The sequence below is a fragment of the Chiloscyllium punctatum genome, chromosome 22 (assembly GCF_047496795.1).
Source record: "Chiloscyllium punctatum isolate Juve2018m chromosome 22, sChiPun1.3, whole genome shotgun sequence".
NCBI lineage: Eukaryota > Metazoa > Chordata > Chondrichthyes > Orectolobiformes > Hemiscylliidae > Chiloscyllium > Chiloscyllium punctatum.
This window is the reverse complement of record NC_092760.1, coordinates 63,425,654-63,444,817: the sequence shown is the minus strand read 5'-3', so window position 1 is coordinate 63,444,817 and position 19,164 is coordinate 63,425,654. Positions and strand designations below refer to the sequence as shown.

At 42.6% G+C, this 19,164-nt stretch overlaps 1 protein-coding gene across 1 annotated transcript in view; it reads right to left on the bottom strand.

The window, feature by feature from the left end:
• LOC140493729 (ovochymase-2-like) overlaps positions 1–8,351 on the bottom strand; it is a 36,633-nt gene extending 28,282 nt beyond the window's left edge. Inside the window, exon 1 of the mRNA XM_072592528.1 lies at positions 8,115–8,351. Within this exon, the coding sequence (XP_072448629.1) occupies positions 8,115–8,205 (91 nt within the window). The 5' untranslated portion in view covers positions 8,206–8,351. The remainder of the gene's footprint in view (positions 1–8,114) is intronic.
• Positions 8,352–19,164: the final 10,813 nt, after the last annotated feature.

Sequence of the window (19,164 nt, the reverse complement as noted above, 5' to 3'; positions counted from 1 at the left end):
TTCAAAGGATACTGGTATTACATAGACACCCATAGCCCACAGCATGCACTAGAAATCCTGGCCCAAAGCCCTCTTAACCACATCCCACAGCAACAGGAATCAATCCCAGTAATGGCAGCAATACACAAGGAATGTTGTGCCACCTGGGAAGATGTATCCCAGTGGTCAAAGTGGTAATCTCATGCTAAGTTCCCATAGACTGCACATGGTGCAGGAACTGCTAACTTCACATAGAGCATGCAGAGGGTGGTGCACGTATGGTACGAGCTGACGGAGGAAGTGGTGGTGGCTGGTAGAATTTCAACATTTAAAAGGCATCTGGATGGATATAGGAATAGGAAGGGTTTAGAAGGATATGGGCCAAATGCTGAGAAATGGAATTAGATTAATTTAGGATATCTGGTCAGCATGGAGAAGTTGGACCGAAGGGCCAGTTTCCATGCTGTTCATGTCTATGACTCTACTTGGACCGTAAAAGCTCTTGTCATGCTAGTGATGGCTCAGCTCAATACCTTTAATGTTGCAGTTTCAGCCACACTGACACTCACTCACACAGCTGATGATACAAAGTAAACAAGTATTAACAAATGCGAGCATGTATTTACAATACTTTGTTACTTGTGCCATTTATGCATCCTTACTGGGTCTCCTTTCATTGCCTCACAGTATGTCTCAGAGCAGTCTCGGGATCCACACCCATGGTACAGGAAATGTGACTTACACGTGGCACCTGCTGGCCTTAGCATTTTGGTTGGATGACCTAGAGGGCATTTGTGTCTAGAGGCCCCAAACATGCTGAGAGTGCCCTGCCCAGAGGTAGGTGTACCCTCTTTGGCTTGACTTCCCACAGGGCCAAAGGTAGCAGGCAGGGTGGAGGATATGAATACTTTCATGCCTCCACTAGAATCTGTCCTCACTGATAAGGGCCAAGATCTTCTCTTCATAGGGGAATAAGGAGCCTAATTCTGCAGCATCCAACCTTGCTGGTTCTTTCAGCCCTATTGTGGGTCATTTTCTCCTAGAATGAGACAAAGGGAGAGACTGAGAGAGATGAAAGTGGGTGGCACTACGTTTAGTACAAGAAGACAGAGCAAAGGATATGTAGGGTTAGTAGTGGGGGTGGATTGGGTGAGTGGAAGCAGAGGGGGATGACGTTGCATGCAATAGTGAGGGTGGTAAAGCATGCAGCTTGGTGGGAGCAGGGTGAAGTAAAGAAAATAGTGGCACTTACCTTGGCAAAATGCAGAAGGTTATTGACTTTCTTCTGACACTGCTGAGTGTTTGTGTCCAGATGGTTGAGACAGCAATGACCTAAGTGACAACCTTAGACCAGGCTGGTAGGGGCTTCCTCAGCACCAGCCTGTCCACCAGGATGTCTATGTATGTGTCAAGGATGGGGTACTGGCTTGAGAAAAAAATTATTCAGCCTCATAGAGAGAGACTTCCCTGAGGCGTGACAAAAAGGAGACTCAATCCTTCAGTTTAAGTGTTCGGCCCGAAGGATTTTACCAATCCCGTGACCATTCCTATTCTTGAAGGAGAAGGGCAGCAGATACAGGGGAACACCACCACATACAAGTTTCCCTCCAAGCCATCTACTATCCTGAGTTGGAAATATATCTTCATTCTGTCAGTGTTGTTGGGTCAAAATCGCGGAACCCCTTCCCTAGTGTCATCATGAGTCTACCTAAAACACATGAACTGCAGCGGTTCAAGAAGGCAGCTCACCACTGGGGAAGGCAGCTGGGGACAGGAAATAAGTACTGGCCCAGATTGCACACGTCAAAAAAATAAAACATGATATCCAGCCATTTGATATAAAATGGTGGGACGTCCTTAGATAGTGACCATTGCCATTGAGCCTTTGTGGCATATGCCACAAAGCTTTAGTACATTCTTCAGCATATAGTCCTGGAACTAGTACCGTGCCAGTCAGTAACACTTTTTCTTTGACAGTTCTTTGCACTGAATTACTAGCAGCTCTCAGCTGTCTGAAGACAGTCTTTCATTGATGATCCTAAAACAGCGGCCGGCTGGTGTTTATCTCAAAGCACGTCCTAGTGAACAACTCATGAAACAGAGAGTCCTGTGTTCTGCAGCTAGTCAGCTTGAGCCTCGATAAAAACCTTTTTCCAGGCATCCTTTATAAAGATGCATTCCAGAAGGAAGTGGGTGATGTCCTCTTGTCCTCTTCAGCCACCTGGAGGCCAACTGGAGGAGAATGTGACCCCCTGGGGATACAGGAAGGGTAGCATAAGCAGGACCCTTCTTATCACCAAGTTACAACTTTGTGTTGTTTGAAAGTTGGTGATGACACTTTCTGCTTATGACTGGATAATCCGTTCAGGGAACAATCTGACAGATTTTCCACCTTGCTTTCCTGTAAGATCTTGTTAATGCCTCTGTTAAATTAACATTCAGGAAGACACATAAGAAATGAACAAATTATGGCCTTTTGGGATGTGATGTCCATGAGACCCAACTGCTGAAGAAGGATCACTGGACGCAAAATGTTGACTCTGTTTTCTGTCCACAGACACCACCTGACCTGCCAAATTTCTCCAGTGAATATCGGCCTTTGTTAAAGATCTTCAGCATTCTTTGTTTTATGTCATTATGTTTTTGATGAACCATTCTTTTAAATATTGCTAAAGAGTATGATTTCTGGACATTATTTACAGTTAGGAAAGATAAACAATGAAGTTTAATAATTCACTAGAATTCCTGATGACTTGTGAAAAGCAAAAGTTATGACAGAGTTTGTTTTCACAACAGCATATATGATTGCTTAACAATTTTAAGAATCACTCCCCACTCCCACATCACTCTATCCCATTGTCAGGTTTATGGCTCAATGTCAAATCTTAATTTGACATATGCTTCTGCGAAGCACCTTGGGATGTTTTACAAAATTACATGCACTCAGTGCAAATCTTTGTAGTGCTATCATCGAAGTAATGAATGCTATTGTCATGGTTTATGTTTCCACCATTTGATGAAGCATAGTTTGTACTTCCATTGATATAAATATCAATCCTAAGAACATTAAACAACACCAGTCACACATTTGAAACACATTTTGTCCATTACTGTGAAACAAACAATAAGAATGAGCCTCACATTTTAGACCCTATCCAACTTTCAAAATCAGTTAAGGCCAAGCAGGTGATATACAGCATAATATAGGTAGGTGACTCGTGTTCTGTGCCATATTTGGAAAATGTTTATCTCCATAGCATCAATAGTGAACATGAGAACACTGTATGGATATGTTGATTGTTCATTGGTCATTAAAATAATCTCACAGAACCATCAAAGCATGTGTTTTATTGTTAGTCCATGATGCTAAGTGTAAGGGACCCAAGTTTGTGAACGGAGTTAGGGTGCTCACCACCCATGATCCAACTGAATAAGAACAGGATTGAGGGCTGAGTGGCCAATTCATAGAGTCATAGAGTCATAGAGATGTACAGCATGGAAACAGACCCTTCGGTCCAACCCGTCCATGCCGACCAGATATCCCAACCCAATCTAGTCCCACCTGCCAGCACCCGGCCCATATCCCTCCAAACCCTTCCTATTCATTTACCCATCCAAATGCCTCTTAAATGTTGCAGTCTTAATTTTCCGATTGAGCATTCATACCATCGTGATCCAGCTTAGTGGGCTCGCACAGAGGTTATGGTTCAAAGCGTACCATAGCAAGCTGCATTTGGTTTAACAATGTAACTGTAAGATATGTGGACAGATTATGGAAATCAACAGGATTGTTGTGGTAAGTGATTTTAACTTCCCCTATATTGACTGAGGCTCACTTAGTGCCTGGGGCCTGGATGGAGGAATGTTTGTTAGGTTGTTTGAGGACAGTTTCTTGAAACAATATGTACGTAGGCACAAGGGGCCTTACTCAACCTGCTATTGGGGAATGAGTCTGGCCAGGTGATCAAAGTTTCATTGGGGGAGCGCTTCAGGAACAGTAACCATAATTCTGTAATTTTTAAGTTACTTATGGATAAGGAAAAGAGTAGTCCTTGGGTGAAAGTATTAAATTGGGGAAAGGCTAACCACCATAATATTAGGCAGGGAGTGGGGAATGTAAACTTGGGGTGGCTTTTTGTGGGTAAATCCACAACTTCCTTTTGGCAATCTTTTAAAGGCCAAGTGATTAGAGTTCAGGACTAGCACGTTCTTGTGAAAGTGAAGGATAAGAATGGCAAGATTTGGGAACTTTGGATGACATGAGAAATTGTGAGTTTAGTCAGGAAGAAAAAGGAAGCCTATGTAAGGTTTAGGAAACTGAAGATAGGCAGAGCCCTCAAGGAACGTAAAGGGGGCAAAAAAGAACTTAAACAGGGAGTTAGAAGGCCTAAAAGGGGCAATGAAATGGCCTTGGCAAATGGGATAAAGGAAAATCCCAAGGCTTTTTATACATACATAAGGAGAAAGAGGATAGCTAGGGAAAGGGTAGAGTCAACAGTGTGATGCTGGAAAAGCACAGCAGGTCAGGCAGTATCCAAGGAGCAGGAAAATCAATGTTCATCCGGAATGAAGCTGGGAGCCTCGAGGTGGACAGATAAATGGGAGAGGGTGGGGTTGGGGGGAAGGTAGCTGAGAGTGCAATAGATGGATGGAGGTGGGGGTTAAGGTGATAGGTCGGAGAGGAGGGTGGAGCGGATAGGTGGGAAGGAAGGTTGACAGATGGGACAGGTCATGAGGATGTTGCTGAGCTGGAAGGTTGGAACTGGGGTAAGGTGGGGGGAGGGGAAAAGAGGAAACTGGTGAAATCCACATTGATGCTATGGGGTTGGAAGGTCCCGAGGCGGAAGATGTAGTGTTTTTCCTCCAGGCATCAGGTGGTGAGGGAGTGGCAATGGAGGAGATCCATGACCTGCATGTCCTCAACACAGTGGGAGGGGGAGTTGAAGTGCTCAGCCATGGGGCGAGGGGGTTGATTGGTGCAGGTGTCCTGGAGATGTTCTCTGAAGCACTCTGAGAATAGGCTTCCTGTCTTCCCAATATAGAGGAAAGGGTAGATCCATTCAAGGACAAAGAAGGAAATTTATGCTTGGAACGGAGGATGTGGATGAGGTCCTTAACATACATTGTGCAATGCTTTTCGCAAAGGAGGACATGGTGAGTCTAGAGAGGGGTATGAGAGTGTGTAGCTGGAAAAGCACAGCAGGACAGGCGGCATCCGAAGAGCAGGAAAATCGAAGTTTTGGGATGGAGCCCTGTATCAGGAATGAGGCTGGGAGCCTAGGGGGTCTCTTATACGCCTTCTTGATCACTTCATCCAATATAAGTGGATAAAGTGATCAAGAAGGCATACAGCATGCTTGTCTTCCTCAGTTGGGGCATAAGGTATAAAAATTTGCAAGTCGTGTTGTAGCTGTGTATAACTTTAGTTCAGCTACATTTGGGATATTGTATACAGGTCTGGTTACCACACTACCAGAATAATGTGGAGGCTTTGAAAAGGGAATAGAAACGGTGTTCCACTACATTACTTGGTTTGGAGGATGTTAGCCATGAGGAGAGATTAGAAAAACTTGATTTGTTTATAACCTTGACTGTTAGATGGTGAGGGGTAACCTGATAAAAGTTTACAAAATTATGAGAGGCTGAGATGGGATGGCTAGTTGGTGACTTCTCCCAGGATAGAAATGTCAATTATTACGGCATATAGATTTAAGGTAGAAGGGGGTATTTTTAAAGGGGATGTGAGAGACAAGTTTTTTATACAATAGGTGGTGAGTGCCTAGAATGCGCTGCCAGAGGAGGTGTTAGAAGCAGATAAAATAGCAATGTTTAAGAAGCTTCCTAACAGACACGTGAATAGGCAGGGAACAGAGGATTGTGGATTCTGGGGAGGCAAAAGGTTTTTGGTTAAGAAAGGCATCATGCTTTGGCATGTGCTTTGTGCTGCACTGGTCTTTGCTCTAAACAAGGGTTAGCATTTGATTAAAGTGGCTTTCAAAGCTTGTAACAGGAGCCCAGTTGGTTCACTAACCCACTCTGTAGAAGAAAAGCTCCTAACCTTACAGAGTCATGGAATCATAGAGATATACAGGACAGAAACAGACCCATCAGTCCAACTCGTCCAGGCCACCCAGATATCCGATATGAATCTAGTCCCATTTGCCAGCATTTGGCACATATTCCTCTATCCATATACCTGTTCATGTATCCATCCAGATACTTTTAAAATGTTGTACCTGTACCAGCCTCCACCGCTTCCTCTGACAGCTCATTCCGTACACGCACCACCCTCTGTGTGAAAATGTTGCCACTTAGGTCCTTTTTAAATCTTTCCCCTCTCACTTTAAACCTGTGTCCTCTAGTTTTGGACTCCTCCACCCGGGGAAAAGTTCTTGTCTACTCATCCTATTCATGCCCCTCGTGACTTTATAAAGCTCTATAAGGTCAACCCTCAGCCTCCATTGCTGCGGGGAAAATAACCCCAGCCTATTCAGCCTCGCCCGATAGCTCAAATCCTCCAACCCTGGCAACACCCTTATAAGTCTTTCCTGAACCCTTTCAATTTTCACAGCTTCCTTCTTATAGCAGGGAGATCAGAATTGTATACAGTATTCCAAATGTGGCCTAACCAATGTCGTGTACAGCCACAACATGACCTCCCAACTGCTATACTGAAAGCACTGATCATTAAAGGTAAGCATGACAAACACCTTCTTCACTATTCTACCTGCCTGCAATGCCACTTTCAAGGAACTACGAAACTGCACTCCAAGGTCTCACAACACTCCCATGACCTTACCATTAAGTATATAATTCCTGCTCTGATCTGCCTTTCCAAAATGCAGTGCCTCACATTTATTTAAATTAAATTCCATCTAGCATTCCTCCGCCCATTGGCCCACCTGATCAAGACTGTGTTGTAATCTGAGGTAACCTTCTTCGCTGTCCACTACACTTCCAATTTTGATGTCACCTGCAAACTTACTAACCATACCTCGATGTTCACATCCAAATCATTTATATAAATGAGGATAAAGCGTGGGCCCAGCACCGATCCTTGTAGCATACAACTGATCAGAGGCCTCCGGTCTGAAAAGCAACCCTCCACCATCACCCTCTACTTTTGAGCTCTTTGACACAATGTGTGTGCAGATCACCCTTAACTGTTGGCAATAAGGTATGGTGAGTGAGCTCCACTGCCAATGAAACACCTCCCTCCTTTTCTTTTCCTAAATTCAATGAAAATGTCGAATATGATATGCAAGCTGATGCAACCCATAATATTACCACCTTAGAATCGATGGCTGTTGAATTGTATATATTCCTCTATCCAGTGCCTAATAATGCTTCATACAATTCTGGAACAATCTCACTAACCCATGCCTCTGCAAATAAAGGAAAATCTGCCTTGTCATTCCTTAATATGTGTTCACCCCAGTGGAGTGGCCAAAACATATTGCTTAACGAAAACCTAAAGCACACTACTTTATCCTTACCTCACTGAGATTGATGGCTGTATGGAATTTATGTGCTGTATTACAGCAGTGACAACAATTCAAGAGTGCTTCATTAACTGTGAAGCATTTTGGGGCATCCTGCTGCAGTGAAAGACGCTATAGAAATGCAAGTTCCTGTTATTTGGTGGCAGCCATTTGTTACATCTCCCTTGATGTTTATTTCCACTAAACTCATTTTATATTTCACACTATCACACAAAGCCGAATCTACTCTCAGTATCATCATTGTAACTGGGCCTTCGATTCCATCCATATCCATTGAGAAACCATTATGGATATTATAAGCAGATTAAGGTATAATGAATTTTTATAATGGTCCCCAGCCCATTCATGAATCCAGTGAGATCCACAACTTAAAAGAAGGCTACTCAGCCCAGAGTATACCCAATTCAATAAAAATCACTCTTAAAATTCCAGTTAAATGCAAGCTTTAACCTTACGTTCAGAATCTGACAATATTCTTGGCCAAGACTCATTTTTTGAGTTGTACTTACATTATTTTCAGCAATATTAATAAAGTACTTAAGTAATTAAATATCTATGTAATTAAGAATGAATTAATAGTAACATTGGTCTACTTGCTATATTTTGATTAACAGAAAAAACACTCGATCTTACCATTCTGACTCTGCACTGGTTTCGTGTGAAGGGCAGGATTAGAGTTAAATAGCAGCCCAACCAAGAATAAGTGGCCTGGAGTCACCTGCATGTTAGCTCCTGAGACTTTGAGCTCTGTAGAAGCTCTTAGAGAGAAAGATAGAGAAAGAGAACTGTACTGTCATACAGAAAGAAGGACAGCAAGGATATCAGTGGATAGTGTCCAGTTATTGTTCAACTAGGTATAGATCTGATGGTAACCAGTTAGAACTGACAGAGCAGTGAGACTTCTGCCTGGGGTTATATTGGCGGTTGATTCATTGAAAAAGTTGTACAAGGTAGGGGGTGGTCATAAAATGCACCACTGCTTTTTACACGGATCCACTGAAACATTTCAAAAAGCCAGGGATCATACGCAATGAAAGAAGTAAATCACCCTCACCCCGGTGTATATTGGACAGAAAAGGTCATCCGCCTACAGGTACACGTACACATTTAAACAGATACTAATTATACACATTACATAAAACTCTGCTGCCTACATCCTAACTCACTACTCATTCTTATTATCCTCTGCTTGCTGACCTACATTGACTGCCCATTTAGCAGCCCCTTGATATTCAATTTCTCACCAACATTTTCAAATCCCTCCCTGGCCTCACCCTTGCCAATCATCATAATAGCCTTTAGCCCTTCCATTCTCTCCATGCTCCTCCCGATCTGGCCCCCTGATTATCCTTGATCTTAATTGTATGAACATTGGCAGTTGTGCCTTCAGCTATCTGAGCCCTAAGTTCTGGAATTCATTGCTCATGACTCTCCACTATCAACCTCTCTTTCCTCTTTCAAGGCAGTCCCTGAAATCTGCCTCTTTTACCAACTGTTATTTTATCTATATTAATAACTCTTTATATGATTTAATTTAGCTTTATAATGCTTCCGTAAAGCACCACTGGGATATGTTCATATGGTAATTCTGCTTTTGTCATATAAGTTATCGTTGCTCTGCTTTTGTAGATATGAACAGTTATATGCTGCCTACTGTGGCTCAGTGGGTAGCACCCTTGCTTCTGAGTTAGCAATGTGTGGGTCCATGTCACACTCCAGAGACCTGAGAGAGTTATGACATGAAATCTTCAGGAGTACATGCAAACAGTGTGTAATGATGATACTTTACACTGATGATTGAAAACAATTTTATTTCTCAGGAGAAGATATGAAGTTAGTTTGTTCATGCCTGTGTTCACATCAATTTGTTAAGAGAAAGTGAGGACTGCAGATGATGGAGAGTCAATATAGAAATGTGTGGTGGTGGAAAAGCACATCAGGTCAGGCAGCATCCAAGGAGCAGGAGAATCGATGTTTCGGTCATGAGCCCTTCATCAGGAATGTTTTTTTAAGCACAGAGGTGGAGGCAGTAGAAGAAGAGTTCCATGTTGTAACACATATGGAATTTGTTGACCTGTAAATGTAGTGGGATGAAGGTAAGACCTTTACTGAGGACTGATCGCTCATCCTCAGTGAGGGGGAGGTCTGGGGGATGATAAAAACCCAGCAAGGCTGGGCACTGGGGCTGGTGTAGAGCTGGGGTTGGGAGTGGAGTTGAAGATTGTCCCTGGAGTGGGGGCAGTCATGTGATCATTGGTGCTGTCATGGGTGACATCATCATAGGAAGTGACATGAACAGTGGCAGTGAGGAGGGCTGAAGTGGTTTGTTTAGTGGCAACTGTAGGGACGGAAATGGCGCCTAGGGTGGCGTAAGCATAAGTGGAGCTTTTGGTGGCGTGTGCAGGGGTGGCACGGTCATCAGTGGTGTTGCAGTGAACGACATCAAGGGGACGGAAGTAGCATTGGTGGCAGCAACATTTTTGATTAAGGGCTTATGCACGAATCATCAACTCTTCCGTTCCTCAGATGCTGCCTAACTTCTTATGCTTTTCCAACGCCACTCTTTGTGAATCACATCACTTTGTTGTCTGTCTGTGAAACATGCACAACTTTCAGCATTCAAAAATATCATTAATTTCCATCATTTCCATCTGTGGCACATCACAGGTGTATCCTGGCTGGACATAATCATTAATGTGAGTATCCTCAAAGGCAGAGGTCCTAGGTTTGTTGGCATTCATCCAACAGAACCTTGATGGGTGGCACAGTGGCTCAGTGGTTAGCACTGCTGCCTCACAGCACCAGGGGCCGGGGTTTGATTCCCACCTTGGGCTACTGTCTGTGTGGAGTTTGCACATTCTCCGCGTGTCTGCAAGGGTTTCCTCCCACAATCCAAAGATATGCAGGTTAGGTGAATTAGCCATGCCAAATTGCCCATAGTGATAGTGCATTAGTCAGGGGTAAATGTAGGCTAGAGGAATGGATCTGGGTGGGTTACTGTTCGGAGGGTCGGTGTGGACTTGTTGGGCTTAAGGGCCTGTTTCCATACTGTAGGGAATCTAATCTAATCAGAACATATTACAGCTTTACAAGACATTGGTAGGGCTACTTTTGGAATAATGCATTCAGATCTGGTCACCCTGCTACAGGAAGGATATTGTTAAACTAGAAAGGGTGCAGAAAAAAATTACAATGATGTTACTGGGATTAGAGGGTTTGAGTAATGGGAGAGGCTGGATAGGCTGGGTCTTTCTCCTTGGAGCATCGGAGGCTGAGGGGTGACCTTCTCCAGGTTTATAAAATCATGAGGGGCAGGAATAAGGTGAATTGCCAAGAGCTATTTCCAAGGGTAGTCCAAAACTGGAGGCATAGGTTTAAGGTGAGCCGAGAAAAGATTTAAAAGGGACCTCACGGACAACTTTTTCGCACGGGAAGTGATGCATGTGTGGAATGAACTGCCTGAGGAAGTGGTAGAGACTGGTACAATAACAATATTTAAAAGACATCTGGATGGGTATTTGAATAGGAAGAGTTTAGAGTGATATGGGTCAAATTCAGGCAAATGGGACTAGTTAGGTTTGGGATACCTGGTCGGCATGGACGAGTTGGACTGAAGGGTCTGTTTCTGTGCTGTATCACTGTATGATTCTAAAGGCATTCCACGGTTTCGGCATTCCATGGCCGGAAGGTAGTCTCATCCACAAGAACTGACAGTTGGATCAGGTAGTCAGACCTCAAGAACTGCCCTTTTCAACCATCACCAAAAGTATGCTTTTTAAAGACACACCAGCTAAAATGGATTTGTTTGTATCGATGAAAGAAGCAGGAAAGAACGTTCCATAACGTTCTCAGGATTGAATGGAGAAAGGCTCAAAGGAATTGTTATATTATGCTGTGGGTTTTCTGACCAAAGACAACATGTACATAGCACCTCTAATGAAATAAAAAGTTGCAAGGTGCTTCACAGCTCACCGTCAAACAAAATTTGATACTGAGGCACAAAATGAAGGAGCATTTTAAAGGAAGGGAAGACTTAGAGTCAGAACTCCAGAGATTAGGGGCCCAGTCATGATCATGAATGGTGAAGAAGTGAAAATTGAGAAAACACAAGAGGATCAGATTTGGAGGAGTGACAACAATAACAATTAAACTAGTTTTTAATTCTGGATTTTATTGAATTCAAATGGTGATATTTAAAACGATGTCCCTAGAACATCATCCCATGGCTTCGTATTGGTAACTCAATTGGAGTACCATTATATCATTGACTGTTTCCCTTCAGGGAGGGGTGTATTACAGTAAATTGTTTGGAAGTCGTCAGTAAAGAATACCAACACAAAATTCAAAACAAGCTGAGAAAGGTGATGACTAAAATTAAGAGTGAGTGAAGTAATAATATGTGAGGATTTTTGAGATGCTATTGCAATGACTCACTGCTCTGTGACGGCTGGTTAGATCAGACCCCTGCTATGACCAGTCTTTTAGCAGAATATGTGATGCACTTACACTATGTCATGGCTTTTGTGGAGTCTTGTTTTAATCCTTGCATGAAATATTTAATAGCTTTCCTTTGGGAAATTGTGAAATGCTTTTATCCAAACTGGAATAATTACTGGCTGAAATGCTGGACTTACAGTTCATGCATACAATAAAACTTTTGTTCCTTTTCATTTCTTTGCAACTCAGCATCTTCATCCATTTCAAAGTCTCTATAAACTCATTCTTGTAAAGACATTACGCAGTTGCCCTGTGGCTATAGGGACAGTTATTGTGTTAGCACACTCCTGGTCAACTGCTTTTATAAGCAGTTCCCTTTCTTCAGCACTGTTCCAATCCCATTCAACACCCTCTTAGAAACGTCACAAACAATACCATTCTGGTTGCAAAGTATCATCTCTTCTCCAACCTCCCTTTTTAACTTGATGAGACTCAAAAACCCAAACATCCCACAGTACCCTCTTCAAATCTTTCTAATTAGGTTCTCACTGAATACATTGGGAGAGCATTTAGAATAGTAAAATCAAAGACCAGTTTTCAGACTTGAACTTTTCATCAACTTCCTCTTTTTCTTTGATGACAGTGTAAGTCTGATAACCAGTACTCAACTTTGTACCTGTCTCAGATTATTTGTTACTAAATCCTTCACCCATGCCCTAATTACCTCCAGACTCAAAATTTCCAGTATTTTCCTAGACTATATCCCACCCTCTGTAATCCCTCTCTTTGTGTATTGCAAACCCTATCTCACACCATATTCTATTCACTTGTCACTCCTGTTCTTGTTGAGCTATATTGGCTCTTAATCAACCAAATGCCTCCAAGTTAAAAAAATACATCCGTATGCTGAAGTTCCTAGATTCTGTGCTCTCCCTATCCCTGTAACCTCCACCAAACCTACATCCATTGGTGTTCTCTGCACTCACCTGACTCTGGTCTCTTGTATAACTCTAATTTTAATGAATGACAATGCCTTCATCTGCCAATGACATGAAGTTTTGGAATTCAATATCTAAACTTCTCCATTTCTCTACCTCCATTTTCTTATTCAGGACTTTCTTTAAAGTCTACATTTCCATCTCAGCTTTTAGCTATCTCCTCTAATATTTCCATCTATGAATCAGTCAAATTTTGTTTAATAATCACTGCACCAAAGTATTTTGGAGCATTTTACTGCATTAAAAATACTGTAGAAATGTGAGTTAGATTGAATCCATTAACTGCACCATGAAACTAGGCTGCGCAGAACTTTGTCAGTGAGAACAAATGTTTAATTGTTCCATAGAGATCTATTATAGTATCTGATACAAGTGGAATTTGAAATGAGGAAATGTACAACTGTGTGTGTGAATTATATCCCCTCAATAAATGCCTTAATGCTCCTAGAATTCAACCTATCTTTGAATCCTGCTCCTGCTCAACAAAGACTTTTGCTCTCCCTGTACAAATGATAGATACCAATATCATGACCCACAGGCATGTTAGATAATTAAATCGGATACTGCATCTCAGAGTCTGCCATGTAAAAACAAATCTTTATGTTTTAATTCCTTGACTGCCTGCAGGTCCAAGAAATAGCTTTCCCCAGTGAATCAACTGGTTTTATTTATTTTGAATGCCTATTGAGTTTACATTTACCGTTACTATTAATTATGTAGAAGGTACAGCCCAGAGATAGGCTATTATTCTGCACCATTACAAATGTGATTCTGTGATTCAGCCCAACTGGCGTGCATACTGATACTTATGCTCCATCAACTAACTTCCTATCCTATTCCATCTCACCCTACCAACATGTCCTTCTACTTCTTCTCTACTATCTATTTATTTATCTAACTTTCCTTTAAAAATATCCATATTGTTCTGAAGTATTCTGTGTCTATATGCAACAAAACCTAGACAACGTTGAAGCTTAGGCTGATAAATATCATGTAGCATTCATGACACACAAGTGTGAAGCAATGACTATCTCCAAAAGAGAGAATCTAACCATTTCCCTTTGACATTCCACCACCAATACACAGTTGCAGCAGTGTATCATATTTACAAAACAGCAATTCACCAAGACTCCATTGACAGCACCCTCAAAATCTGAGACATTTACCACCCAAAGGGACAAGATTAAGAGATGCATGGGAACGCCACCACACAAGATACGTCCAATAAGCACCATATCTCTACTTGGAACTATATTGCTGTCCCTTCACTGTCTGGGTCAAAGTCCCAGGAATTCCTTTCCATGTCCTTGGCTGAGTGGGAGGGGGAGTTGAAATGTTGGGCCACAGGGCGGTGTGGTTGATTGGTGCGGGTGTCCCAGAGATGTTCCCTAAAGCGCTCTGCTAGGAGGCGCCTAGTCTCCCCAGTGTAGAGGAGACCGCATCGGGAGCAACGGATACAATAAATTATATTGGTGGATGTGCAGGAATTGGTGGAATGTCAACTCCCCCTCCCACTCAGCCAAGGACATGGAGGTTCTGGGCCTCCTTCACCACCGCTCCCTCACCACCCGACGCCTGGAGGAAGAACGCCTCATCTTCCGCCTCGGAACACTTCAACCCCAGGGCATCAATGTGGACTTCACCAGTTTCCTCATTTCCCTTTCCCCCACCTCACCCCAGCTCCAAACTTCCAGGTCAGCACTGTCCCCATGACTTGTCCTACCTGCCTATCTTCCTTTCCACCTATCCACTCCACCCTCCCCCCGACCTATCACCTTCACCCCCTCCCCCACTCACCTATTGTACTCTATGCTACTTTCTCCCCACCCCCGCCCTCCTCTCATTTATCTCTCCACGCTTCAGGCACTCTGCCTGTATTCCTGATGAAGGGCTTTTGCCTGAAACGTTAATTTTACAGATCTTGTGGTACAATGGTGGTGTGCATCTAGTCCAAAATGCCTGGGTTCACATCCTACTTGCTCCAGAGTTTTACATAATACATCAATGGATCAATTAAAAATTCCTATCACAATTATCATTAATATCACTTCAACCCCCTTACCTCATTGACTGTAAAGTGCTGTGAGATGTCCTAAGGTGATAGAGAGGTATAAGGCTTTTATTCTTCTAGTGCATGAACCAGAAAGTATTGGAATTAAAGAGCAAACGTAAGCTTGTTCTTTAGGATCTGGAAGAATGGTTTTAATTGCTGGAACTCTGAGTCATTTTACCAAATATAAAATTCTTTTCAAGGGTCACAAATGGCAGGCCTGCCACCCAACCATTTCCATGGTGACTGCTTTGTGTTTGAAAATTCAACCTCACGAGGGCGGTGACTAAGTGACTGTTACACTCGATCTGGAGCAGCTTTTTGCAAGTGCACCATTTCAGAACAATCAATCAATTTGCTGTTTCTGCAATTTTCTAACCAAAGGAGATACAAGAATACCTACATTAAACATCCCAGAGAATACATTGCTGTTCAAGATTAATAATCGAAACAATGTATCCCAAGGAACATTTCAAACTAATTGTTTTATAGAAGTCAATCTAGTCCATGCCAGCTCTATGTAGAATGAAGTATTCAGTCCCATTTCCAATTCTAGCCCTGTAACCCTGCAAGTTTAATCCTTTTGAAGTCATTGATCACTGCTGTTTCCATCACCCTCATAGGTCAATACCCTTTACAGTGCAAAATAAGTTCTCTCTCACAACCCCCTTGTATCTCTTTGCATAAGACCGTAAACCTGCATTGGGCAGGACTTTCGCAGCATCAGCTTATATGTGAGAACAGTTTTCTTAGTCTGCTTTATCAAGCTCTATCCCAATGTTGTACATCTCTCAAATCTCCGCTCAATTTTCTTTACTGTTTGGAGAACATAGCTTCTCCAATCTAAGATTATACATACAATTCCTTATCCCCAAACAATTCTGTTAAAACTCCTTTGCAGCTCTGAAGAATCCTCATATCCTTCCTAAAGTGTAGTTCCTAAATGGGACACAATATTCCAATTGTGGCTTAAAAATAACCTTGCTGCAAGTTCAACATAACTTTTTATAGAACATAGAACATAGAACATAGAACAATACAGCACAGAACAGGCCCTTCGGCCCACGATGTTGTGCCGAACTTCTATCCTAGATTAAGCACCCATCCATGTACCTATCCAAATGCCGCTTAAAGGTCGCCAATGAATCTGACTCTACCACTCCCTCGGGCAGCGCATTCCATGCCCCCACCACTCTCTGGGTAAAGAACCCACCCCTGACATCTCCCCTATACCTTCCACCCTTCACCTTAAATTTATGTCCCCTTGTAACACTCTGTTGTACCCGGGGAAAAAGTTTCTGACTGTCTACTCTATCTATTCCGCTGATCATCTTATAAACCTCTATCAAGTCACCCCTCATCCTTCGCCGTTCCAACGAGAAAAGGCCGAGAACTCTCAACCTATCCTCGTACGACCTACTCTCCATTCCAGGCAACATCCTGGCAAATCTTCTCTGCACCCTCTCCAAAGCTTCCACATCTTTCCTAAAGTGAGGCGACCAGAACTGCACACAGTACTCCAAATGTGGCCTAACCAAAGTCCTGTACAGCTGCAACATCACCTCACGACTCTTGAATTCAATCCCTCTGCTAATGAACGATAATACTCCATAGGCCTTATCTTGTGTATTCAATATGCATTATAAAGGTCAAAGTTCCAACATACTCTGCTGACTACTCTCTCAAAAATTCCTCCACCTTAGGTAAATATTAACTCTCTTGCCCTCTCTGCACTCATTGCTCTGGGTCCACAGTCATGTGTAGACCTGAATTTCTTCCCTTATGAGTGAGCTAAGTAGGTTTTTACAATTGCTGATAGTTTCATGATCACCAATACTGAGCCCAGTCTTCAATTCCAAATTTTATTAACTAATAGTCAAATTCCAACAGATGCCTTGATGGAATTTGAACACTTTTTAAAAAATCATTTGTGGGATGTGGGCATCGCTGGCCGGCCAGTATTTGTTGCCCATCCCTAGTTGCCCTCAAGAAGGTAGTGGAGGGCTGTTTTCTTGAACTGCTGCAGTCCACCTGTTGTAGATTGACCCAGAATGCTATGAGGAAGGGAATTTTAGGATTTTGACCCAGTCCAAGTGAAAGAATGCTGATAGATTTCCAGTCAGACTGGTGAGTGGCTTGGAGGGAAACTTGAAGTGGTAGTGCTCCCATGTATCTGTCTTCAATACATTAGCCTTGGCCTGTCAATTACTAATATAATATGCATTGCTATGCACTGCCATCTCTCCCCATGAAGGCTAGTCCTTGGTAATTATTTGTCAAAACACTGCTAAGTGCTGTGATTATTTCTGGGGGCTATAAAGATAGAACATAGAATATTGCAGCACACAACAGGCCCTTCGGCCCTCTATGTTGTGCCAACCTGTGAAACCAATCTGAAGCCCATCTAACCCTACACTATTCTATTTTCATCCATATGTTTATCCATTGACCATTTAAATTTGGTGAATCTACTACTGTTGCAGGCAGGGCATTCCCTGTCCTTCCTACTCTCTGAGTAAAGAACCTACCTCTGATGTCTGTCCTGTATCTATCACCCCTCGATTTAAAGCTATGTCCCTTCATGCAAGCCATCACCATCTGAGGAAAATGGCTCTTACTGTCCACCCCATCTAATCTTCTGATCAGCTTGTATGTCTCTATTAAGTCAAGTCTTAATCATCTCCTCTCTAACAAAAACAGGAGCCTTTCCTCATAAGACCTTCCCTCCATACAAGGCAACATTCTGGTAAATCTCCTCTGCACCCTTTCCAAAGCTTCCACATCCTTCATATAATGCGGTGAACTGAACTGTACACAATACTCCAAGTGCAGCTGCTCCACAGTTTTGTACAGCTGCAGCATGACCTCACGGCTTTGGAAATTCAACCCCTCTACCAATAAAAGTTAACACACCGTACGTCTTCATAACAACCCTATCAAACTGCTTGGCAACTTTCAGGGATCAATGCACATTGACACCGAGACCTCTCTGCTCATCCACACTACCAAGAATCTACCATTAGCCTGGTACTCTGTATTCCTGTTATTCCTTCCAAATTGAATCACCTCATACTTTTCCGCATTAATCTCCATTTGTCATCTCTCAGCCCAGCCTTACAGCTTATCTATATTCCTCTATAATCTGCAACATCCTTCTGCACTGTCCACAATTCCATGAATTTACTAACCCATCCTTCTATGCCCTTATCCAGGCCATTTATAAAAATGACAAACAACAGTGGCCCAAAACAGATCTTTGTGGTACACCACTAGTAACCAAACTCTAGGATGAACATTTCCCATCAACCAGCACCTTCTGTCTTCTTACAACTGGCCAATTTCTAAATCGCTGTCAATTTTTAAATCCTAAATCACTGTCAATCCCATACCTCTGTATTTTCTGCAATAGGCTACCGTGGGAACCAAATCAAACACCTTACTGAAATCCATATACACCACATCAGCTACTTTACCTTCATCTACCATCTACTCAAAGAACTCAATAAGGTGAGTGAGGCACAATTTACCCTTCACAAAACCATGTTAACTATCCTAATCAGAGTCATCCTTAATAGATGATTATAAATCCTATCTCTTATAATCCTTTCCAAGACTTTACCCACAACTGGAGTAAGGCTGACTGATCTATAATTACCAGGGTTGTCTCTACTCCCCTTCTTGAACAAAGGGAGAACATTTGCTGTCCTCCAGTCTTCTAGCACTATTCATCTAGACAATGACAACATAAAGATCAAAGCCAAAGGCTCTGCAATCTCCTTCCTAGCTTCCCAGAGAATCCAAGGATAAATCCATCCAGCCTAAGGGACTTATCTATTTTCACACTTTCCAGAATCGCTAACACCTCCTCCTGTGAACCTCAATCCAATCTAGTCTAATAGCCTGTATCTCAGTACTCTCCTTGATAATATTGACTTTTTCCTGTGTGAATACTGATGAAAAATATTCATTTAGCGCCTCTCCTATCTCCTTGGACTCCATGCACAACTTCCCACTACCGTCCTTGACTGGCCTTAATCTTACTCTAGTCATCCTCTTATTCCTGACATAGCTTTAGGAAGCCTTAGGGTTTAAGGTGATCCTATCTGCCACCTCTCTGTTTAGGCTCTTCTTAACTCACTCTTTAAGTCCTTCCTGGCTAACTTATAACTCTCAAGCGCCCTAACTGAGCCTTCACTTC